Genomic DNA, 25,816 nt, shown 5'->3' with positions numbered 1-25,816 from the left:
TTAATAAAAATGGTATCTAATAGTACTGAGAAAATACACTAAAACAATATGATGTAAAAAAAATTACTTATTAAAATACTCCACACCACACATAGTACAAAGTGTGGCTAAAGCCTGGCACATTTATAAAACATTCCAGGAAAAGCAACTCTCTCCGAGGGAGAAAAAGAAATTCATTTTGCAATCTACTAAGGAAAATGCATTTCAGCTACATTTAAAGAGCAGAACAATAAGTATTTCAAAGTACATTAAGCACTGTATGCTTCAAAATTAAAATCCGTATTTATTAACGTAAAGATCTGTGTTGGCTGATTTTGAGGACAAAGACTTTTTTTTTTTTCTCTCTCTCTCAATTTCAACAATATCTTGGTGAAATTGTAGCACACAATCAGTTGAATTACATTATTCACTCAGCATATTATTTCTGAAGCGAGACAAGGATTTCACAGCCTTAAAGATAAAAATGTCACTCAACATACATTGCCAGAAAGTTGTTTCATCTCCACCCACCTGCTGCATGTGGTGACCAACGATTGAAATCACGCTGTCTGTTCTCTGACAGGCAAAGCAGCATTTCCACAAGAAGGAAAAATGTGAAATTAAAATATTACCTGTTTCAAAATCCAGAAGAGTGACACAATGGAGCATGGATTTAATCTAAATTTAGTCCAAGCACTCCCTACGACAGAAAGCGTGGCTGATGACAATTTATTGTTCTGTGTCGGCAGCACTGCCTCTATACAGCTGCGTTTAGTGACTCAGCTGGGGGAAAAGCACTTACAACCTCTGTAAAACCCCATATCCTACTTCCTCAGGTGGCCTTTTAACAGGTTCTCCAGAACTACAAGCTACACATTCAGGACAAAATCACCTACAATGTTCGATGCTTAATTAAGGATTCATTTTATTTAAAGCACCACTTGGGAGCCAGAGGCAAAGAAGAGACAGTAATCATGTTTAAGACTTTCTGAAGAGCATACCTGGATAGACATCTGTTTGGACGAAGACCTACCATACTAGCTTGGAATGCCTTCTCCCCATTCTCCTTCAGCAAACACCAGTTCATTCATTTATTTTTATTTTGGACTTTGGGAAGGGAATCTGGTCAAACCTCAGATTTCTTATTCCTTTTGGCCAACTTCTTTCTATCTGTCTCTTATTTCCTAATGACCTATACAAGATTCTGCAACCAAAAGGCCTCCAAACAAAGTTTAATGCAATCCAAGTACATGTTAGAAAGCTAATGCTGTTTCCTTACTCCTGCTATATAGTTCTTTCAAGCATTTGTTCTAGATACCACTGCAGGGAACAGGAGGAAAGAAGGAAACAGAGCCACTTTTGGTAGGTTCAGTGAAGAGGTAGAGAATATATATATATTTTTAATCTTTTTAGAAAGAAGGTATTATCAGAATTTCCAGAAAGAAAAATAACTTTTGCTGATGCTGGACCTCAGAAGCTGCCACAGGATCAACCTCTTTTGCAGCAATTCACCCCAATATTTCTACGTATCAGTAGTGTGATAATACTAAATTTTAAGCTTGAGCAGCTTACAGATGGCAGGGTTTTTTGAGACATTTTCACGTGCACTTCATGTGCAGAAGTATTAGGTACTAAATCTGCACAAGAGTGACTGCTCTCCAATATTTGTGCAGCTAACTAAGGAAGTAGTTTTCAAAACATTTTTTTATGGCAGTAATGAAAACTTAAAACAACTCCCTCCTCCCTCTAGTTGTGGTATCACAAAACTGTATTGTGAAACTGATCCAAAATAAAAACTGTTTCCTTTTTGAAGTAGATTATTTTTAATTTCAACTCACTCTGGTTCACTGTGCAGTTGTAGTGGCACAACTGAGAGGCAACATGAGATACACACTGAAAAATCATGCCTGTCAAATTACAGACTGAATTTCAGAACATGCTGGGTTTAAAAAAAGTCTGTAAATGGTTGTTAATCCTTAATCTCCAAATCATGCAGTGAGTTGAATTATTTCAGATTCTTCACTGTCCTGTATCAAAAATCTGAACGCTAACAGGTGCTTATTAAATCAGTTTATTAATACACCCTTTACAAGAGCCTACAAATTCATGTTTCTGACTCAATTTCATTGTATTAAAGAACATCTATTCCAAGAAAAATAGCAATTCCAATCCTAAAGTATTTTGATGAGTAACCTTCAAGGCAAAAGGCAAATGGAAATGGAGTTCAACAAGGCACCACATAGATGCTTTAATTAGTGATGTGGCAAATCCCAGCAGGCAGGGCTCTAATTTCCTCACTGAAAATGGAACAATTTGACACAAGCACCGATAGACCACTACTGCTGCACCTGGGCATTGAGAAGGAGGCAAAATACAAACTCAGCTGTAAGCAGATTAGCTACGGCTCTCTAGTTCTTGGTAGTCTGTCAGTGCGATCTTCGGCTCAGCAAACTATTTACTGTTATGACCTGGACCTCCTCTTTGCAATAGGACAATCTTTTCAGTTCCCCTTATCTACCCCAATGGATAATTTTACTCCTTTTCCAAGTTAGATATATTGACAACTTAGAGACAACATCCTATTACCAACAAAAATCCTGTAAAGTTCAAATTTAGTTAAATATTTAAATGAAAGCTCATCGCACAAATAGCTAAATTCCCTACAGGAACTAAAAATATTAATAAAAAAGAATTAAATCACTAGAAACAACAGTTGGAGTATTTAAAGAGGTATTGCATGCACATACACATGCCCCACTACTGACTGAGTTATCACAGAATCACAGAATCGCTGAGGTTGGAAGGGACCTCTGGAGATCATCTAGTCCAACCCCCCTGCTCAAGCAGGGTCACCTAGAGCACATTGCACAGGATTGCATCCAGGCGCGTTTTGAATATCTCCAGAGAAGGAGACTCCACAACCTCTCTGGGCAACCTGTTCCAGTGCTCTGTCACCCTCACAGTGAAAAAGTTTTCCCTCATGTTCAGATGGAAGTGTCTGTGTTTCAGTTTGTGCCCATTTCCTCGCGTCCTGTCGCTCGGCACCACTGAAAAGAGTCTGGTCCCATCCTCTCGACACCCTCCCTTCAGATACTTGTACACGTTCATAAGATCTCCTCTCAGCCTTCTCTTCTCCAGGCTAAACAGGCCCAGCTCTCTCAGTCTTTCCTCATAAGAGAGATGCTCCAGTCCCCTAATCATCTTTGTGGCCCTTCGCTGGACTTGCTCCAGTAGTGCCACATCCCTCTTGTACTGGGGAGCCCAGAACTGGACACAGAACTCCAGATGGGGCCTCACCAGGGCTGAGTAGAGGGGGAGAATAACCTCCCTCGACCTGCTGGCAACACTCTTCCTGATGCACCCCAGGATACCATTGGCCTTCTCGGCCACAAGGGCACATTGCTGCCTCATGCTTAACTTGGTGTCCACCAGCACTCCCAGGTCCTTCTCCGCAGAGCTGCTCTCCAGCAGGTCAACCCCCAACCTGTACTGGTGCATGGGGTTATTCCTCCCCAGGTGCAGGACCCTGCACTTCCCTTTGTTGAACTTCATGAGGTTCCTCTCCGCCCACCTCTCCAGCCTGTCCAGGTCTCTCTGAATGGCAGCACAGCCCTCTGGGGTATCAGCCACTCCTCCCAGTTTGGTATGTCAGCAAACTTGCTGAGGGTGCACTCTGTCCCTTCATCCAGGTCATTGATGAAGAAGTTGAACAAGACTGGAGCCAGTACTGACCCCTGGGGGACACCGCTAGCTACAGGCCTCCAACTAGACTCTGTGCCACTGATCACAACTCTCTGAGCTCTGCCATTCAGCCAGTTCTCAATCCACCTCACTGTCCACTCATCTAACCCACACTTCCTGAGCTTGTCTATGAGGATGCTATGGGAGACAGTGTCAAAAGCCTTGCTGAAGTCTAGGTAGACAACATCCACTGCTCTCCCCTCATCTACCCAGCCAGTCATTCCATCAGATCAGGTACATTACCTTGCAGTTCTATTTCTCTTCCCAATTTTAAACTGATTAAGCTAACCCCAATCAGCATGAAATAAAGGTTACACACAAGGCAAGACTTCACTTCCTAGCTAAATGATATCATTAATTGCACACTGAAAATTGCACTTCATGCTGCATTGGTTTTAGTGGATCAGCAACTATTTGGCATCATTTAACTGACTGGATTTAAGTACACTGTTATGAATGTATCAGTACTTATTATATATTTGAAATGAATTCACTTGCTCTTGAGATATAGACTAAACTGTGTTAAAAGTAACTATTAGTTACTTTCAAGGACACATTATCTTACTACAGGAAACCAAAACATGCAAAGACCATTCATAAAGTTCATTAAGAGTAGTGTCACTGTTGCACAACTGCTCAGCACATGCTAAATTACTCAATTGTATTTGCATGTCATTCGCATATGTCCAAAACAATAAATTTTTCTAAGAGGGCAAAAAAAAAAGGTGTATAATAATAAATCCTCGATAAAGTGAGGTACAGAACAACAAAAGTATTCCAGTGTTTTGCACATGAAGAAGGAAAGAGGATAGGCTTCATTTCAACAAAAGCTGAGCCGAGATAGACCAAATACTTTTCTCTATAGCTTGTGGGTCTAAACTTCAGGGGAGAGTGGTTAATAAATACGCATTTTAGAGACTGAGCTCATATTTTGCACACACCTGCTACCTTAAAAGATTTTGGAATAGAGATGCCTATTAATTGTTCAGTGAGTGCATGCACTGTGCTCACATGCCAAACCACAGCTGTGCACTTTATAAGTCCCGCATGGAAAATGTGAACAATTGTTGGGGCCCAGAGTCTTGGTAAGGGAACCACATAAATAGTGGAGAAGCAGTTTAGAAAAGTTATTAAATCATAATGTTGGTCCCAGAAAGCACAGGGCATAGTCCCCAAAGGCTCAATATTAAAGAGATACTGCCTTGAATTGGTTTCCAACAAAAGATGCACTGCAACACAGCAACAGTGACAAAAATTGATACAAAGCATAAGGTAAACTGATCAATTAAAATAGCATAGCAGGAAAAAAAAAAAGTCAATTTTTTGGTTAACTCCTAGTTTATCTACAAAGAAACTGTGCAACACTAATTACACAACAACTGACTTTGCAGATCTTTTACTTGGACACAACAGCCAGCTTTACTCTAAATCCCTCTGCTTTGTTATAAGTGCAGCATCAGGTTCAAAACAAAGAAATGTAACAGTCATCTTGTACTGAAAAGTCTTAATCGGCAACCTGAAGCAGCTTGTTTGTGCAGCTGGAACATACTGGTGAATGCAGAGCTTGGACAACATCGCAAACTGGAAAAAGGAACGCAAGTAAGTGAATGAAAAGATACATTTGCCTTTCACTCACACAAAACTGCAGAAGTCGGACGAGGCGATGCACCCAGCCCTACCTCCAGGTGCACAAGTGCTGGTGCCCTACGGTGCATTTTGAAGACTATCGCCAAGGTTTCTGCTGGGAGATTGTTTCAAACTGATGCATCTCCTCTCTCAAAAATCCTTCCTTTCCAATGTTCTGTGCCTATCTAATTTCTGGCAAGTTAAACTCACTTGAATTGTTATCTCTCTACCTCCTGTAGCCAAGGCCTTTCCCAAGGTCTAACCTAGGATTAATTTGACAGAGCACAAAAAAAAAAAAAAAGAATCCAGCTACAATTGCAGCTATACTGTGTCAATACTTTCCTGTGGCAAATGTAAGAACTTTCTGTGACCTGAGGCAACCAAAACTTCGCTGCTGAGACTTAAACACACTTGGTCTACGCTTCTTTTCTTCAAAGGAAGGCATGACAGAACTCCCCTTCAATAATCATAAACATTCAGAGGTGGCAGAACCTCAGAATATTATAAGGCAAGATGAGCACAAGCCTACTGCTCGGTGAGCCATCAAACACTGGCTATAAAAGGAGCAGCCTGATACCAAACATGAGCAGCAAAAATGCAAGTTCTAAATCTCAAAATTGCCTGCACACCCTGTCAAATTCAGGTGGTTCAAAATCAGACCAAGTGTAATTTGTTTAAAAAAAGAAAAAAAAAAACCCACCACATGTCTACAGATAGAAAGATTTTTTCACGCATACAATTCACCCTGAATTTTATATACCCATTGCAGGAGCCTTAATAACAATAAAATACAATGGCAGTAAGAGCAGAAGACACATAGCACAGTAGGATGTAGTGATGATAGGTTAAAACTACCACAACAAAACCATTTTAAATCTTCTTGTGAAGAAGCACAAAGTTAAAACAAAGAATTAATACCCAAAATAAAAGATGTTGCACAGTAATCCAATTTATTACTTTCAGTGCAGCAATGAAAAAAACATAAAGGAAAAGCAATTTACCTTTGGAAGGCAGACACTTAGAGTCAGTATTAGAATTACAAAACAAAGTAGATGACAACACTTTAAAAAGGAAAAAGATAGATACTGTTGACAATTAAAGGTATGAGAAGATTTTTAGAACAGGTAACTGTCTTCCACTTGGAATATGAACAGGAACAAGACCATATTAAATTATGATACAGATTTAAAGCTCAGCTATTGCCAGAGTCACTCCAAATCTTTTCCCACCATGATTTTTTTTCCACCACCATTTGTCAGAATTTCCATTTACTTGAGACTGAGCTAACAGGATGGCCAAAAACAGGACTCGGGCATTGCTTCTATCAGTCATTCAGTTTAAACAAGAAAATATTTTTCATTCTTCGTAATACCCAATGTTGCTCCATCCATTACTTTTTGATAGTGGCATGTTTTTCCTAACTGAGAGTTTATCACTCATATGCTTTGATAGGCCAACAACACCAGAAACTTGCTAAGTTTTAATTCCGTCCAGTTCTTTGCAGGACTTTGTCAGCTGGTGCACTATTACACAGATGAACTAGCTTCTTCATCCACAGTTAATATAAGCATGTTATTTGTGATTAGAGTGCTTAGATAATTCTGCAGGAGAAAAATATTCTATGGTTTCTGTAATTTCAAAGTTATCTAACTTAGGACAACCTACCTCAAAGTCATGACTATGGCAAATGGAGTCAGTTGCTCCTGGTTATTTACTCCACAGGATTAGTGTTAGACCTGAAGAGTTGCTTTAATATGACAAGTTCTCATTGTAATAGTGCTTGAAACAGGACTATACTTTAATTACATTGTAAATACTCCTATACATTTCAAAGATGCTATTATTCACAGTTGGCAATGTTTTGAAATAGGAGAATCTTTGTGCAAACAACAATCCTGCCTTACCTTGTGAAAGGCACTGGTTTGCCAGAGCAACCTGTCCCGAGTGTAGATACAGATTAAGACGTGCAAAGATGCTGCTCAGAGATGGAATTGTAATGAAGCAGAAGGCAACACAAGCCTAAAGCAAGAAAAGAAATTGAAGAAAATTCTTAACTCTGAGTTATAGCAATTTGTTACTGTTGTTATAAACAATTAAGAATCAAAATCTGTTAACCAGTTTAGGGAAAGATTTTCAACAAAAAGCAAATGTTAATGTGAGTCCAAATTCAGCCACTATTATTCCATTACTATTATTAATATCTATAGTTAATAATTATAATATTTATTATTAATAATAGATCAGCTCAAAACTTCTTCTATCACTCTGCAGCTCAAAGCATTCCTCTCTCCTCGGGTGACCAGCTTGCAGCCCAGGGCCAAGACCCAACTAGAAAAGCAGACTACCAGCCTTCAGGGTCAGTCTGGTTGTCAAACTGGCCAAGGCAGGGGCTTTATGGAGGAAGGGGATCAAGCGAAGCATGCTACAGACACAGACCTACTGAAGTAGCCCAAACATCCAGATGGAATGAACGGCCCCCAGGCACACAGAAGTTGGCCACTATTACCCCAGATCTTCTCTGTCCAGGAAGTCATACCCAGGTGCCATGAACAAGAGTCCATTCACCGATGGTAGCATATGCAAACTCCTCTTACTACACATGAAGATGTAGACATCTTAGTTATATGTTTCAGGTGAGAAGAGGGGAATAAAACTTGAACATCTTTTGCAGAGTTCAAAGCTCATTTGACCACACCCATACAGACTTGCATGCACTAAAGCCAAACAGTTCATTTGAAATTCAAATACTGATTTCAGCATATCAGCACTTACTGTGAGATAGAAGTTTAACATCACTGTTTTCCCCATCTCCCATCCTCTATTTAGTTGAATTGGGTATAATATTCTATTTAAAATGTTACTTGAAAAGTTAAGGTTTCTAGAATACACACAAACACCTTTCTAATGAATCTTCCTCTGGAGAGGGAGTTAGTCTTTCTTATACAAAGCTCCCATTAGATGCTTTGGGAGTTTTTTTTTCTTAAATGGGAGCATTTGGCTTTAGTGAGTAAGGATCAATGTTAACAAGAGAAAATGAGATAAACAGCATCAAAAAATACACTTCAAGAATTTTTGGAGAAACTATAAGCTTAGGTGGTGATAGATTGCGTTAACTGTTCAGATGGCAGGCTCAGAGTCTATTACTCACACCTACCCTGACAAAGGCAGCAGTTTTTCTGGAATGATTTCCTTTCATCACCTTTCTTGTTTCCATTGCTAGCTGGTTCACAGACTGCACATAAAAACAAAGTAAACCATGAAGAAAAATGAGCAGATTTACTAGGTCAGTTGCAATTAACAAGCTGCACGTTTTATTACATGCATTTAGATAACAAAACCAGATACCATGTGCCCTCACCATACTATTTGGTTTGGATTCTCTCTCCACTTTGAGGATCTTGGTGATCGTTCCTTACAAGCAAACATGATACCGAAGGTCTATCAAGGTAGGGCTGTTAATTCATTCAAGGCTTTAGCTCATCCCTTGCTTCTTAGCCATAGCACTGTCACCACCGCCTTCTTGCTGTGGCATCATGATTTCCAGCTAACTCACCTACACCTCCCCACCCCCCAAAAAAACCTACCACCACCACCAAGTATTTAAAAGAAAATGATGTTGCAAAGGAATCAGAGGCAGCAAATGCTCACCTGCCATGTGACTCAACATAGAAAAGGGATGAAGCTTCCCAGTCACAGCAGGATTCTGCCCATGTCTGCAGACTAGGCACAGTCTAAACTGTCCTAGGTGGAGGATTATAGAGGATTGAATGCCAAAAGTACCTGTTATGCCATTTACTGCATTGGCCATGAAATCTCTCATGATACAACTAGTTTTCTTTGTTGCATGACACCAGGCATTCCTGTCAAGCAAGAACTTGAGAGTTTGGGGTGGTAAAACGAGAGATGAGACTGAAGTCTACTTTTAAAATACCTAACAAAATGGCTTCAAACTTACTCTGATATAGACCAATAAACTGGGGAGGGGTGGGAGAACTGCCAACGTATCTCCTCTTATTAAGATAACACAGATAACTATTGCTTACATGAATCAACTGGACAAGAACAGGCTCCAGATTGCAAAACATTGACCTGGCTTCAACATAGAAACTCAGCTGTTGTTCAAAGTCACGGCCAAACGAAACCTATAGAAGACGCAAAAAGTCTTGTTTTACCATTGTAGGCAATTAACTTTTGATAAAAGACAGATATTCAAAAGTCAAAATCAAAAAGTCAAAATATGTTGGTAAGAAAAGACACCACCCCCCAAAAAATAACACCTGGAGAATCTCCGTCCTTTTAACTGTCTGCTTTCCAATATTTAGCCTTCAGAAGAACCTGGAAGATTTTTATTTTGTTGGGGGTTTGTCCAAGCTGCACATGATTTTCTACTTTACAGATCAAATATTTATCAAGAAAACAAAATTTAACTCCTAAACTTGCGAAAAGTGCTTTCATAACTAGCAGAACTCCTGACACTTTACAGAGTACGGATAAAGGCTTGGTATAGTTTGTACTTCTAAAAACAACAAACAAACAATCTGTATTCAGATTCCTGTGGTTTCTGGTTGGTTAAAATAAAATTAGAAATTTCCTAAATAGACATACCATTAACAAAACCAGGTTTTTGCCCGAGTTCAGTACATAAATATACTTATATAGTATGGAAAAACCTTGCAACCTTGCATTCTGGCAGAAAAGGAGAAAGTCAAAAACAACCTTTTTGTGCAAACACCCTATTTCCAACCCTCCAGAATTTAAAACCAAGTGCTGTCAGCTGGAGTGTCTCAGCTGTCAATCAAAAGCATAGCATGAGAAACAGTCTCCAGGCAGTCTACATTTATGCATTCAAGTGGAATTATTTTCTAATAAAACCAAAGGTCACTTTATTTCTTATTTCTGAAGTCAAGCTGAAAGAAGTTTTTACTGAATTAAAATGAAAGTTATATTTAATCCATGCAGTGAAAGATCAAAGGATCTGCACCAGAAAACAAAGGATTACTTTTCACATTATAGAGACAACTGCCTTTGCCATTCTCATATTTGTGCAACTGCTGATTCTTTGAGTCCTAGTCTCAAGAAAACTTCTCTAAAAATGTAAGGTTTTCCACAAAAAGGCTGGCTGTAAGGATGATTGTTATAACTGCTTTTTCCTCCACATCTTAATGGGTGCCAGTTTAAAAATTTTAACTAGTCATTTTGCTGATTTTTTTTTTCCTCCAAACCTGAGGCTACAAACACTCATCAAATATTATTCAATGTGTGAAATCTTCCTGAAGGAAATTAGACAATATTGTATTGCATACATTGCTTAATAAAGCAAAATTACAGTTTAAAAAAAATCAACTTAAAAAGCTAAATGTTATAGCTGAAGAGAAAGCAACCATCTAGGGATAAATTCATAGCATTACAACAAAGAACAAAGACGATGACAAGTAGAGACAAAGCCTGTCAGCTACGACTACCTGAATAAAGAGCCAAGCATTGAAAGTATCTGGTTAGAGAAGAAAAAAGCTTGAGAGCATCTCCTAAAACAACCTGACATCTCAAAAGGACAAGAACAAAAGATTTTATTGGGATAAAATGGAGGGAAAGGTTAAAAATTAATTTCAAAACAAAGCAACTCAGGTTTTTGTGGGACTATTAATTTAACAATACAAATCTTATTTTGGGGTTTTTAAGTTGGTATTGGTCCCATTTAGGGATGGGTAGTGGAATTTCATTCACGTAAGTCTGAATAGTTGCTGTTTGTGATGCTGTAATAGGCATGACTTTAATTACTGTTTAACTTTCAAATACATAATATGTTTTACATGAGATCTTAAAAAAAGAAAATATGCTTAAATAAACAATACGTACACTTTAACGCACTGCACCATATTCAGTTTCAACAGCTGTATGACATTTTCTTTTAACACTTACATTCTTATTTCACCAAAATATATTTCCTGGGATTTTCAACATACCTAAGCAAGTCAGACACACAGTCTCCGATTCAGGCACCTGTTTCTCATGGGGATCACATGAAAATCCCAGCTACAAGGTACACCCCGACAGGCACATACAATTGTCACTCACCATTTTTATGAATCCATTTATCAAAGCTGCTAACATTCTTTTCTCATCCTCAAGTGTTAGTGCACTATAACAGAAAATGTACATGGTAAATTAAATTTTAGAACACTGCCCATCTTCATTACTTATTCAGCTTTAAAGGTTCAAATGATATATACTAATTTATATAATGTTATGTCCATATAAAATTTATTGCACACTAGGATATTAACCTCATAATCTTAGTTATAAAGAAGTAAGACAGCAATTTTAATATGAATATCACCAAGTCAACCATGCATCACAAGTAAATTCTGAATTTTAAAAAATTAAAAAATTGCTAAAAGTATCTCTTTAGATTGTATAGAAAGTCAGATTTGGCATGAGAGGAAAGAAGCTAAACTAATGTTCTTAATGGTAGCTAGCAAGCAAATGGCTTCAGTCTTGTGTTACAACATGAGAACCTGTAGGAACTGATGATAAAAAACTAAAGAAATAAACCCATTTTTAGGAGAAAAATCATCCCGTTTCAGAGAAAAGTTTTTTTTTTTAATAGAATTTTAAGTAGTAAATATGATAGTTAATATTTTGTTTTAGAAACAACGTCAGTTTTTTGGTTTTTTTTTTTTTTGTAATGACTAACCCAGCTACATCATTCAAAAACTGTCCTTAACATCACCTTGTTATGATGCTGTTTTTTTAATATTTTAGTAAGAAAGTGATATGTGAAAAAGTTTCTTTTCAAGATTATTACTGATATGTATTCTATAGAAAGAGTCCAAATCTGATTTGAAACAAATTTACATCACATGAAAATCCAATAAGACAAATCTGTTTCACTGAAAATGGATAAACAAAAAGTTAAATTACAGTTAACTAATCCAATTTAATCCTTTAACTGTTATGTACTTGGCTCCAGGTTTGACCTCTAGTGTGTACAAGTTACCATTTTCCCAGCTCAGACACCAGATGGGAACAGGACAATAGTATTATTATATAAATTCGGTAAAGGAGGAAAGAAAATCTCAGCATGATTAGCTCATTAGTGCATTGCCAATCAAACGAGCCAACTGATGGGCTCTGGGAGGCTCAGAAGACTGGTAATGGGATCTCTAGGTCAATTATAGGTTTCCAGTTCAATTCTGAATCAGCCTGCTCCCAGTCTAAAGGCTGTTACCCTCCAACAGCTGCTACAGGGGTCAGTGAGCCCTGTACAATGGACTGAGACTTTCCTGAACCACGATGTGAAAAAATAGATGCAGGAGTTACTTTAAAGTAGTTAGAATTTATGACAATTTGCTAATAAAAGATGATAGAACAGGATCAAGCAAATGATATAAACAATCCTGTCTCAGCTAAAAAGAACTGCTGGTTTAAGGGATTTTAAGGCTCTTAGGAAAGTATGAGAACTGTTTTGGCAAAAGGAAGTACCAAATACGAACCACCATAAACTACTTCAATTTTTTTAATAAGCTGTTTTAGCTTCAATACATTGTTCTATTTAAAGGCTGAAGTGGCTTTTAGTGCAACATATAGACAAAAAATATGATCTAATCCACAATAAAGCTCTTAAACTGGTATAAGTTGGAACTGCATATCAAATTATTTATTATTTTTATCAAAAATAGATCTTGCAGTTGTGAAATACCAAGGCTGAGAAAGTTAAAAGCTCCTTTGGAGCATCAACCATATGTAAGTGGCTCTGGGCTGAGAGTGCCAAAGGAAACCATTTCCTCACAATTCTGTATCAGAGAAAAGGAGGAGAGCGAGAGAGAAAAGGAGGAGAGCGAGAAGGAGAGAGCCAGCACAGAAAAGAAAAAAATGTCCTGATCGATACACAGGATTATTCAGGATTATCGCTCCTATCCAGGCAGTGAGGGGGCAACCATGCACAGACGGTTTAGCCTAACAATCTCGGCACTCACAAAACCATGGGAGAAAAAAGAGGATGATTTAGGAGAAAGACATAGATGGTTCAAGAGCTTCTCCACTTGAGTAGGTTCCCTACTTGAGTTCCTAGAGATCTTCAAGGTGTGCTTTCAAAATTACACACTCCTTGATAGTGGCTAAATAATCAAAGAAAGGTATAAATGAGTATGGAGATCTGTGTTTTAATGGCTACATATTCATTTAAAGCTCATAAATAGTTTATTATTCACCACAACTCAAAGATGACATTGGTTTCATTCTTAAAAATATATATATATTTTTAAAAATGTCTTTAGTGTCTCTGCTTCACTAGAAAATTCTACAGTCATTGCTATTTACCTTTTTATATGTTGCTTCAGTATTCAAATAAACCAGTAATTAAAGAGCAAATAATAGGTGCTGCCACTTCACCGCACAGCTCTTCCCTCACTGCTAATTGGATTCATGTCTTAATCCACCACAAAACAGTCTCAGAAGTGTGAAACCATACACCAAGCAGCCCCACTTTGCATAAGCTATGCGGTTTAGTTTGAGCAAAGTTGATCTTACTTCACAGAATCATGCATCGTCTTGCAGATATGCAGAAGGGCATTGAGAATAACAGGATCCTTTGTAGATTCCTGCTGATGCCTGTAAGATATTTTTGAAAAACACTGATGAAAAATACTCTGCTGTCCAAAGGAGGAAAAAAAAAATTAACGACCTTTTAATGTATAAATCCTATGAGCAGCACTGTAAGACACTAAGAATGTACAGAAGTTTTGTGCATGTGTGTGTGCGTGCACATATACATACATATTTTTTTTAAAACCAAGACAAGCAGGTTAACAAACTTAGGATTACAAAAAATGCCTGTCAAGAAACATCACCTGAATGCATGCAGGTTTATTGCCCAGCCACAGAATTTAACTTCTTAAGGGGCGCAGCAAGCTAGATAAGCAGGAGGTTGGAGCAATCTAAATGTCAAAGCAAGCCAATCCTAGAATTATCCGAGAGTAATACAATGCCTCAGCTAGCGATGGGCACACAGGCACATCTCAAGAAACCGAGCATTTGGCCTTGGAACTGCATCATCCAGATTTTTTAACATTGGTTAATGTTACTAAAGACTTTCAGAAAGTCTTTAATTATCAGGAGAAATGAAAAATACCACGCTACTGAGGAAACAGTATCTTCAAAAACATTTTTAGCAGATATGAGTCAGCAGCTGTACACTTATCTAAAGAAAATTCCAAAGGAGAAAATGGATCCATACCAACCCAAACATTTAAAAGGATACAGAAGAATGCAGCACGACAGAAAAAGGGACGGAGAACAGAAGTTTCAAACCCCCGTGAACACCGAATGCTCTGCCTTGCGTTCACTTGCAACCACCAAACCTTAAAGCATAACTAAACATTTAGACAAATGGGGGAGCACATCATGTTTCCCATGGCACACGTTTCACATGTTCAGCCACCAGATGATTTCAAAACTGTTTCCTCTACTGGGGCTCTGCTTTACCAATGATTTAAAGCACATTAAAGAACTCTAAACAAGTTTCCTCCCAAAGACGAAATAGTTAGTTTTCCTTCAATAGATTCTGTATTTCTAGAAGAGACATACCTATTCCCTCTGTACACTGCAAGGTGACAAATGGACCCATCAACTTAACTCATTTGACTGTAATCACACTAGATATTAACAAAGAAATTTGACATTTCAGGTTAGAAAGACATGTCTGAAGTGTCCTTCATTCTCTCCTGCCTTAAATACTACCAAACTAGGAGACTAACTCGGAGATGGTAGACTGGCAGTCAAGTGCCCATTCTCTCTCACTGGATACATCGGTGGCAGCAAATAATACCAGACTATAAATATTTGTTCTTCATACACAACTTAAGGGTTCTTTGACTACCTAGTATTAAAAGCTTCTTACTTAAAATGCTTAAAAATCAAGATCAAAAACGTGCAGAATCTCAGAAGAACGTTTCCTTCATTTTAACTAGAACTTTTTACCACAAATTCAAACTTCTGTCACAGGGAGGACAGGATTGAAGGAATCAGTGACAAGTGTTTGTTCATATACTGAGCATCTAACCTGCCTAAAAATTTTCATTGCATTATCATTCATAAAGGTAATTTCCTTATAAAGCTTCTGCTAACAAAAACTGTATCAAATACTCAGATTGTGTTGTATCAGTTCTACACATAGCAGAAAACGAATGTCTTTCATTTGTAAGTTTTGGTAAATATTAAAAAAAATATAGCAGAAGAGTATTTGCAATACACCAAGGTGTCCTTTTGATAAAAAGCAGAACTTGCTCCACTTAATGTCTCAGAGAATTATCATCACTTAGCATCTGCCTGCATTTTAGGGATCTAAAACAAAAAGGTGAAAAGAAACGTTTCAAAGAATCTGTTAATTGAAAAGAAAAGGACTGTTTGACTTTTGCAAAATTTGAAAATAAAGCTTCATCTTCTAAGTTCATTTTCAACAGTAGAAATATCCATTTTTCTATATAATGGAGCTTGTAACAATAGACTGCCCTTCCTCGTCCGTTATACCAAGATGGTTCTGTGCTGTGACATCAACTGGAATACAAAATATTTCATAAACAAACTAAAGCAAAATAAATTGAAAAAAATCTCAGAGAAGAACTAATCTTTTAATCAATAGCAAGTCAGCATCACTGTGATTACTTCAATTTCAGCTTTCATTGTGAACAGGTAATCAGTCAATCAATAGATTAACAAAAATGACACATTTACATTTTCTTTCCATAGACTGGAATATCTTTACAAGCTAAGTGGACCATACACTGACTCAATCTATCTTCCGTAACAATTTTTCGATAGATTGCCCAGATCCTCCAGAGTGCACTTAATCTGAATATTCTCCACTTACTTAATAAAAGCTTCCATAATGCACTTGCAAACCTCCACTCTCACACATTCCTTTTGGAACATATCCAGAAATGGCAAGAATTTCTCCTGAAAGCACAAATAAACAAACAAGTAAAATTAGCTATTTTACAAACAACGTACTGAGTCAATAAATATTTGGGAGAAGATTCATAATCAAACCTGTTATATTTAAGATATATATTTTTTTGAAGACAGTAATTCATCTTAAAGAACCAGTAATGAACAAGAAAAACGGAAAAACACTGATGGCTGAAAAGTATATCAATTTATTGATTCAGGAGATCCAGAATAAAATGCAATACACAGAACTAGTTGAATCAACTTTTGCAAAATTTTTTAAAAGCAATCTTATGCTTGAAGCAGTTTTGTTCCCCTACATGTCTGAATTTGTAGTGAACTTAGAGCAGTATATTAAAAAAAATGAGAACAGGCCACACAGCAGCTACCATTCTGGATTTATCCAGGGCAACTTATGAAGGTCCAAGACATTTGAATTTTCTTAAAAGATAAGGGTTTAGGTCATTAAGATACTGAGATAATTAGTTTCTGTATCATCTCAAAAATATAGTGAGGGTAAGTTTTTTCAGAATTGTCTGAGCAACATGTGAGTCAGACTTGACTCCCCAGAGTCTGTCTTGACTTCTACTCTTTGGCTGGTTTCAGTAATTTGAAGCCCACTCTCTTCCCTCCTTTCTTTCCAATTCATATGCAGTCTCTGACCTCCACAATCTTCTCTTTTTTTCAATATTAAACTTAAGTCCTATAATACAGCATGATAAGCATATATCCTAACACAGGAACAGCTATCAGCAGTTGCAGGAACACATCCTGAAATAAATGATATTTTATCTTTCACTGACTGTCAATTATGCCGTAACAACAAAACAACTTGGAAAATCTAATAGCCTAAGGAAAAAAGTATAGAAAATTGGAATTAGAATACTGAACATTTAAGCAGTAAGCAGCAGAATGTTCCCAGAATGTTTTAGCACTTTTCTACTTGACAAAAAGTCCTCTCATCATGTGAGTTTGCAAACAATCTAAATATGCAAGTCAGGTAAATGTTCTTACAGCAGCAGTAGACCCTTCCTAAAACCTGATTAAACACATTATCACTTACCACTGAAAAAAGTAGAGAGAAGTCATGAATATAAGTAATGACTTTCTGAATAATTGACTGCAGCTAAAAATAAAAAAAGGAGAAAAGATTGTAATATAAGTTAAATTAAGAAAAAATATATATACTAGGATTTCTTTTGACATAGATTTATCTTTAAGACTACCCACACCAGAGATTATTCTTCTCCAGTTCTTCATAGAAAATAGGTTGGAAGACACTTAAATGTTCATCTATGTCATTTCTTTTTCCCCAAAGCAGGATCAACTTCAGCTATTTTATTCCTAACATGTTTTTCCAACATGCTCTTCAGAGTCCTATGAATGGAGACTCACCAATCTCCCCAGCCAGTCTTTTAGTTGTTCTTTACTTTTTACAGTGAGGAAAATTTCTAATTTATAACCTGCACCCTCTCTAGCTCTCTACTAAAAAAAAACAGTTTCATCAATCTTCTTTTGTAGGCACTTTTCCTATCCTCTGAGCAACCACAAAAACTTTTTTCTAGAATCTCTCCAAGTAATCCATATGTCACTTCACACACAGTGTTAAGAACCGGACAAAACAGATCCACTGAAGCCTTAATAATGTTAAGTGAAGATGGATTATTTCATGTTTTACTCCTGTTTACACAGCCTGGCACAATAGTTGGTTTTCTTCAGTAGAATATCATTGCTGACTTGGAAGTTAATTAATGCTACTTCTAGATACTGCTGGGAAAAAAGGAGCAACACACTGAAGCATCACATTGTTCCAAAAAGCATCCCAAATTCTAGATATTCTTTAAAAATAATAGTTTTGTTGTAAGATACATCACCATTGTTTCAGAACTAATTTCATCTAAAGAAAATGCACTTTACCTGTGGGTAAGCATCTTCAAATGCTCGATCAGGAGTCATGTGTTTGATAACATCAGCCAAAACAGTATTGACTTCTCGCTTCTGTGTAGCAAAAATGAGTTTACACAGTACAGTAATGAAACCAGCACATAAATGACTAAAAACCAGTTTGATAATTCATTCCCATTTACCAAAGCATTAGCTTGCTACAGAGCTCTAGTTAAGCCAGGAACTTTAACCATAGCTCCAGTAAAGCTTTAAACTGGTCCATCTGCCATTTAAATAAAGGTAAGAAATATTATACAGGGTTGAAAAAAGCCTCCTTCAAAGCCACATCTTTTGTCCCTCCTATTCCTCTTTCATAAAGGGAAATACATTTCTTCATACACTAAAGAAGTTCTATACAGTTATAAATGGTCATTAGCTTTTCTACTATTAACACTTAGCCTGTACCAGAAAACCTGCCCCTTTCCCCTCTCCCCTCCACCCCTCAAAAAGTAATTTTCGCATACCGTAAAATGTCTGCAGGTATACTCCACCCACACTTCAGCACAGTTGATATAATCCTAGAAAAACATGCGTCTTGTCATTCCCAAAGTTTATAAAGGTTAAGAGAACACACTTCTAAAAATTATGCTTAAAAGAATATAACCCAAAATGCAATTCATGCACACTTAAAGATCTGTCAACAATGATGAACCTCAGAACTGCATTGCTCATGTATGTAAGCAGAGCTCAGAAAAGCAGGGATTATATACAGTTATTACTAGGTATCATATTTTTGGCAATTGTCTGTATCTAGAAAAGATAAACTAGGCCATGCTAAGTGTACTGCTTACTGAACAACTGACTACAATTTTGGCTTAAACAGAAAACCAGTTAGTAGCAAAATGGAACCATCAGTAACTCACCTGAGGGTTTTTCAACTTTGTTATAACCTTCCAGGCTTCATTTAATATTTGAAGGCGATCATTTTCAGGAGGATCAGCCAACGCCAAGTTTAATCCCAATGAGCGAAAGAGAAGATGCTGAAAGTTAATTAGAAATTTTAAATTACAACCAGAAGACATGTGTTTGTCCAACATAGCTCAATGTGTAACTCATAAATGTGTGAGTTATGTAGACAACTAGCTAAGAGTATAAAGAAGTCAGCCAGACAATGAATAAGCAATATTATAAATTACACACAAAAGTTACCTTGGGGAATCCAGATTCATCGCACTCTTTAATCATACCGATGAAGTCCATAGACCTTGCAGCAATAAACTCTGCTCTGAATGCTGACATTACTGAATTCAAGAGCAAAGCGCTACAACAGACATAACACAAGTTAATACATCTCAATATTTTGTCCTCTGGTTTATATTAATCTGAACTTTTCAGATTTTCAACAATCTAGCATCTATTCTGAATTAAAAAAAAAAAAAAGATACCAAAAAAACTTTTTAAGTTGAACTTGTATTGATGAGGACTAATATTACATTAGCAAAACCAGAAAACATTAAGTTATCAGACAAGGAGAAGATAAACCAGCCTGTAGAACACTTTTTCCTCACACAGGCCCTTTGAAACCATCATTTTACTGAAATTTGGTAGAAAGAAAAGCATGTAAACCAGCAGTAGCTCATGTGCTTAGTAACCCACTCTCCTTTTAACTATAGTTCAGAAGTATACTTTGACAGGTTAAGTCTCCAGCAAACCTTTTTTGACTGAATTAAAAAATACATACATTATGAGAGTCAGATTTCTAGCAGCTGAATTGTTAGGATTAAAACAAATCCAAAGGGTGATTATAGGATAATTGGCAATGATATATTTAGACACCTAAAATTAATCATTTAGACCAGTATATGCATTGCTTCTGAACCAAAGTTACCCATGGAGGAGTCAACCCATTACGTTATTGTAAAATCCAGTTTACTATTACTATTATGCAAACAGGAAAAAAAAAAATCTGACATCATTAAAAAAGCAAATCCTTTAGGCAGACTCAGCCATAAGTTAGCACAGAAGCTGTCTTATAATCCTAGCAACACTGAGTCCTTTGCTATTCCAAAGTCGACAATCTGAATATGAAACAGTTCACCTTGAGGGAGATTCTATAGAGCACTTAGAATAGCCCAGCATTCCCGTGCTTTCTGACTGAGCATCACTGGTCCCATAGCAATTTGATAGGAATTTGCATTTTATCATTAGACAAACACTTCCAGTCAGCTAGATGATATGCTTTGCAATACAGAGAAGCAGACTGTCACTTTTCACTTAGATGGTTGCAGCACAGTTCATAGAACACAGTGAGATTATCTTAGATTTATATACTGATTTCTATTGCTTTATAATATTTTGACAGCCATAAGAAGACATCAAAACACAGAACACCACTTGAAAACAAAATTATCTTGCTTTATAGATTTTCTACACTGGATTATTTAAATTTCCAATAAAATAGGAAAATCCCAAAACACTTAATTAAAAAAAAATAATTTCATTCAACATTTTGTCCTTCTGTCTAAGAAGAAATGAGAACAAAGATGAAGCAGCTAGCCCATCTTTACAATGAGAGATGCTAAAAGGTAATCTGAAAGCAAGTTCCACAAGACAGAACAATACCTATACACAATAATCAATACAGCAGAGTATGAGGATTATGTTTTACCCATATTACACACTCAGATACAATAACATCTGCACATCACTTTTTTCTTTTTTAAAATCACACTTTTTCCCCCTACTCCTTAACTCAGTCATAGAGTGCTAATGCTGACATTCTTCTCTTCAAGCAATCAACAATTTTTCTAGTTCGTCTGCCAATGCCAACCGGACTAATGCAAAGCACATCAGAAAAAAAAAAAAAAAAAAACACAACCAAACACCTTCGCAGTACTTAGTACGCTTAACTAATAAAATGAACCGAGATTAGCTCATTAGCAGGCCAAATCATATTCACGTAGCTCAGAAAGCACATCCAAAACTCTCAAACAATCTTTCTAAATTACTCACTTAACACGATTAGCCTGCACACAGACTTCTAAGGTACCCTTGAGAGACTACTTCTCATCTTAAAAAAGCAGTCACCTGAATATACTATCTTCTGAAGGTGTCTGTTGCTTTATAACTTCCCTTGCAAAATTCTTGGATGGGCTAACTGTGGCCAATGGAGGGCTGGAAGGAAGGGGTGGGAAGATGAGAAAAATGAAGCACGACCAGGAATTACCGAAATGGCTGACAGGGAACATTTTATGTCCTAAGCTTTGGCTTAGGAGCCAGAGTGCAGCAACTAGTTTAATTTAATTTTTGTTCTACAAGCAATCTACCATTATTTTGGAATTCATCTCTGGAAAATAAATGTTCATAATTATGACTTTAGTCAGCTACTGGGAGAATGATAGCTAAGCTATGCATTCAAAAAAGGTTTGCAAAGGGGAAAGGCAGTGTTATATTACAAGGATTCAGGAGTATACAGACTCATGGCTTCTAGGTTGAGAGATACTTACTTGTTCCCCAATTTTTTGCATCTCTCCATCATCTCAGTAAGCAGAACCTATAAGAATTACTTATTAAAATTAGTGAGTAGAGACTACACAAAAAGGTTCAGTTTTAATTAATGTAGTAAAGTCTGCTAAAAGCTGTTTTAATTACCTACCCAATACATTCAAATAATCCTGTCTTATCCTGTATTTACAGCAGAAGAAAATAATTGTGTAGTACAACATAAAAGCACATCTACGGGAATGGGTACAGTGACATTTTAATCAAAAACACCATTTTATGGAAGTCAAATTTGCAATCCTTCAGCCATGCCATTTCTCAGAACAATTACTATTTGCCAACAAGGTCAATTACCTCTGGCAAGAGAGGGGAAGATTAGGAGCTCCCTCCTGCAGAATACAGAACAGACTGAAACTAAAATAGCCTGCTGACTACATCAAGCAATTACAAAGCTACGGTTTACCCAAATCATTTTTATATCAGTATGACAGAAGAAACTAATAAACTCAGGGGAAAAAAAAAAATTAAACTAGCTAAAGGCAGCAAGAAACAAACAACAGTATTGCCTATGAATTTAAAGGGGTCTAATACGAGCTTTGTGGAAACAAGTATTCTTTCCGTATAGAAGAGAAAAACAAATGAAAATCCTCAGTCATACCTAGGCTCTTTATACTAACTTTTATATGCACATAAGAACTGACTGAGATATTTTTAATAGAAAGGATGGCAAGAGGTTTAAATATTTGATAACATTGAATTATTTAAGTTTTTCCTCAACTGCTGAAGTTTTATAATGCATCTTTAGAAAACAACTTCTTTAAAATATCTTAGGCCAATAGTAACATATTGATCAAATGGATTAAAAAAAATACAGTTATATCAGTAAATTAAGGAAGCAGTTAAAAAGACACCATGAATTTCCACCACAAATGATTAATGTTTTCATCACTTCTCGAGTCCTGCAGCAGAGTTATTTGACAAGTAAGTCCTAGACACAAGTATGTACTTATGTACATCAGACTATTATTGTCTTGAACATACCTGCTGTATTAAACAGATCTACTGGCTTTGTTTTCAAGTGGTGATGAGGGGAAGGTTTTGTTTTGTGTGTTTTCTTTTTTAAAATCTTTCCTCATGCTGTCTGTTAGCATGATTTTACTACATAAGAGCAGAACTTAATCAGCAACTGTGTATACAGCAATTTAACATACAGAAGACAGAAAAGGGGGCTTGCTTTTTATACTTTTTAACTCTATATAATTCTATATTAACAGTGAAAGCAAAATCTAAAACCTGAGTAGTGTAATAAATAGTAAAAAACAGAGCAAATCAATCTGAAGATGATGCTGATATTTTAGGTTGTGTCACTTCTGATTTGTTTCGTGCCATAGAAATCTACAATTTATAATAAAATGCATTTACGCTGCCTAAACTTTGGTTTCAGATTTGACACTTACCCCTTCCTACTGGACAACCCTCTCCAAGGACTTCTAGCATAAAATATATGGTGTTACTAGATCAGATGCTTTCAGTGTTCTTAAGTTTTACAAAGCACTGTGCGTATTTGCAGTTCTCCAAAATGCCCCTGGGCTTCTTCCAGTTTCAGGTGGAATACAGCACGTTCCTCTCACTGCATTATGTAGTTAAGCAGTGGAGGAAAAACAAAACAAAACAACAAAAAAATCCCCCCCCCAGGAGTAAGTCTATAGATCATTAAAAAAAAGTAACTCTTCACCTCACCACATTTCCACTAACACTTCCATTAGTATCAAGCATTACCACACCTGCTTACCTCAGGAGCGCGGTATGCAATACACTGTAAAATCCAGTCTATAGCAGGAGAGTACAGAGTCAAATACAAGGGGATCTCCACACACTGTGCTACCAGCTGATTCTGAACTGTATCCCCATGAATCTGTTAAAATAAAAGACAAAAAAATGTTGCTATGAATAGGAAAGTTATTTTTCAGGCGCTATGACAAACTGGACAAAGTCTGTGTATTAACTGAAACTATGACAGAAAGGATCATAAAGATAAACAGACATTTTGAACCATCCTCTGCATGCTAGGGGAAAAAAGCAAGCATATAGCATATATAATTAAAGCATGGAAACATGCTGAATGGAGCAGCTTAAATTTATCAGCATGTATGTAATATTTCCCATACAATAGCTAGGTACAAGAGTATCCCGAAGCCTAGATTTAAAAAACTTCGAAGATTTTTCAAGAAGTATTTCAGTAGTAGGTTGCTTAAGGAGCATATTTATGTGACTTGGCCAATGAAACACATATTTGCTTACTTGTTTAAACGTTAGAAGAAAGTCAAAAAAATTTTTGTTAAGGCTTTCTTTCAGTTGTGGTGCCACTTCCATCCCAACCTGTATTAAAAGAAATAGAAAGATTTTATCTGCATCCATCGCCTACCATCCTCCTCCAGCCACAAAACAAAAATGCATTTTCCAGAGGAACATATCCAATTGCATCCGTCAATCAACGAGCAGTACTGAATCACATGCTTTGGAGTGTCTTCATGGACAAAAAGGGACATGCTAAATGGCTAAACTCTTCCTTAGTATAAAATTCCAATGATTTTTATTAGATTATTAGTCTTACCTGCTCTATCATTATGCATCTCTTTTAGAGTTATTAGGAGTAGGAAGGTGGACTGTGCAAAAATATTCATCTAAACTGCTTCCTAGAATCCTTCAGAAATCTTGCACTATGTAGCAGGAATGATTAAGCTATGACAAAAAGGCGGGCATTACTGTATTTCAAGATTCAAATAAACTCATAAGCAGCTCATCTATCAAAGCAGAGGCTAGTGATTACTTGCAGATGCAAGAATTCACATGGACAACCCTGGGGAGTATACTAAAAGCATACTGGACCGTTTAATCAAGCCTACCAGCTACATCAACACTAAACGGATTTGTGGCATTTGATAACGGCAGCAAACCTCATGTAAGTGTTGCTAACTAACAGCCCTAGCATCTCCTAATTTTACTCAAGTTCTTTGCCACTACTCCCAAAGTGTAGTTCACAAATATTTTTCCACCACTGATGGCTTTTTGAGTCATTTTAGAGTCTCCTCTTGAGCATGTTTGTCTCGGCTGAGCCGTTAAGGGGACTGCAGGAGTAGTTCAGGACAAGATGCCAGCCATGCTGTAAGAGCACTTTGTCAAGTGGCTCCTTTGCCAGGGAGCTTGCCAGCCCTTTGCCTGCCACAGGCACTCCAGCAGTCGAAGGAGGAAGACAAACAGAAGGAAAGTGCATCTATTAACTATAAAAAGTAGTGTCTAGCAATCAGACAACAGCAGGTAGTATCAAATTCCAAACTCTTCTTACACTTGTGTCACTAACTTTTGCCCTCCCTGAAGAGGGAAGACTGGCATAAGAAGCAGACAAGATTAGTTTTTATTTATTATAAACATTTAAAGAAAGAGTCCACATTTTTATTAAAACAAAAGAGATTTTGGTATTTAGTTTGTTAAAGGAAAGAAACAGGCTGTTGACGACTTCCGAGAAAAACTGCAGTTAAAGTTTCCTTTAGGGGCAGAACTAGCTGTAGTAAGTCTTTGATACAGATTTATTTGACGTGTTAAATGGTAGCCTACCCTGCAAAGGTACGCTCTGGCATAGACTGCAACCAGTGGATCTCCAATTCCTCTAATCATAGACGTTAATCGTGGGAGACATTCTGAAATCCCCCTGTTAAGATTTTTCAGAAATTAAATTGAAATTTAACAATCAATAACAGAATTACACCATCCATGGATAGCTTGAGTGGCTGCCTTATAGACTGACAATTGTGCATAGGAACACATCCCACAGATAAAGCATATTAGCACAAAATTTTATTTCAGAAGTAAAATTTAATGTGTCTGTGTAGCCACAGACATCCTATATTTGAATTATGATGTTTACTTTCAGATAGCCAGGTTGGATGCTTAAATTATAAAGAGCCAAGTGGAAGTAAACCCTCTCTCCTCTAATTTGGGGAAACAGCAAAGCTCTAGAAGGGTTGCATTTCAATTTAAAAGAAGCATCCATTTAAAGTACTGGCAGAACTCCTTGTATTTCTCATTTTCCCACAGGTCCTTTTTGATAGAGCTGTATTCATGCCCGAAGATGAGGACCATC

General features: G+C 36.9%; 1 protein-coding gene across 4 annotated transcripts in view; it reads right to left on the bottom strand.

Annotated features, from left to right (window-relative positions):
* Window positions 1-25,816, bottom strand: part of VPS35L (VPS35 endosomal protein sorting factor like) — a 63,258-nt gene that overhangs the window by 18,642 nt on the left and 18,800 nt on the right. For all 4 annotated transcript variants that reach the window (XR_010885794.1, XM_067306127.1, XM_067306128.1 and 1 more), the window contains exons 12-26: window positions 25,291-25,384; window positions 23,977-24,054; window positions 23,468-23,590; window positions 21,681-21,727; window positions 19,384-19,495; window positions 19,098-19,214; window positions 18,699-18,752; window positions 18,208-18,288; window positions 17,354-17,416; window positions 16,214-16,299; window positions 13,876-13,956; window positions 11,422-11,485; window positions 9,390-9,488; window positions 8,501-8,578; window positions 7,251-7,365 (exon numbers count right to left, since the gene is read on the bottom strand). Coding sequence is in view for 3 of the 4 variants with exons in the window: in XM_067306127.1 (XP_067162228.1) it covers window positions 7,251-7,365; window positions 8,501-8,578; window positions 9,390-9,488; window positions 11,422-11,485; window positions 13,876-13,956; window positions 16,214-16,299; window positions 17,354-17,416; window positions 18,208-18,288; window positions 18,699-18,752; window positions 19,098-19,214; window positions 19,384-19,495; window positions 21,681-21,727; window positions 23,468-23,590; window positions 23,977-24,054; window positions 25,291-25,384 (1,292 nt within the window). In the remaining variant the exon portion in view is untranslated. The remainder of the gene's footprint in view (window positions 1-7,250; window positions 7,366-8,500; window positions 8,579-9,389; window positions 9,489-11,421; window positions 11,486-13,875; window positions 13,957-16,213; window positions 16,300-17,353; window positions 17,417-18,207; window positions 18,289-18,698; window positions 18,753-19,097; window positions 19,215-19,383; window positions 19,496-21,680; window positions 21,728-23,467; window positions 23,591-23,976; window positions 24,055-25,290; window positions 25,385-25,816) is intronic.

The sequence above is a fragment of the Apteryx mantelli genome, chromosome 16 (genome assembly GCF_036417845.1).
Source record: "Apteryx mantelli isolate bAptMan1 chromosome 16, bAptMan1.hap1, whole genome shotgun sequence".
NCBI lineage: Eukaryota > Metazoa > Chordata > Aves > Apterygiformes > Apterygidae > Apteryx > Apteryx mantelli.
The sequence above is the reverse complement of the archived record's forward strand: the minus strand, read 5'-3'. Positions and strand labels throughout refer to the sequence as shown.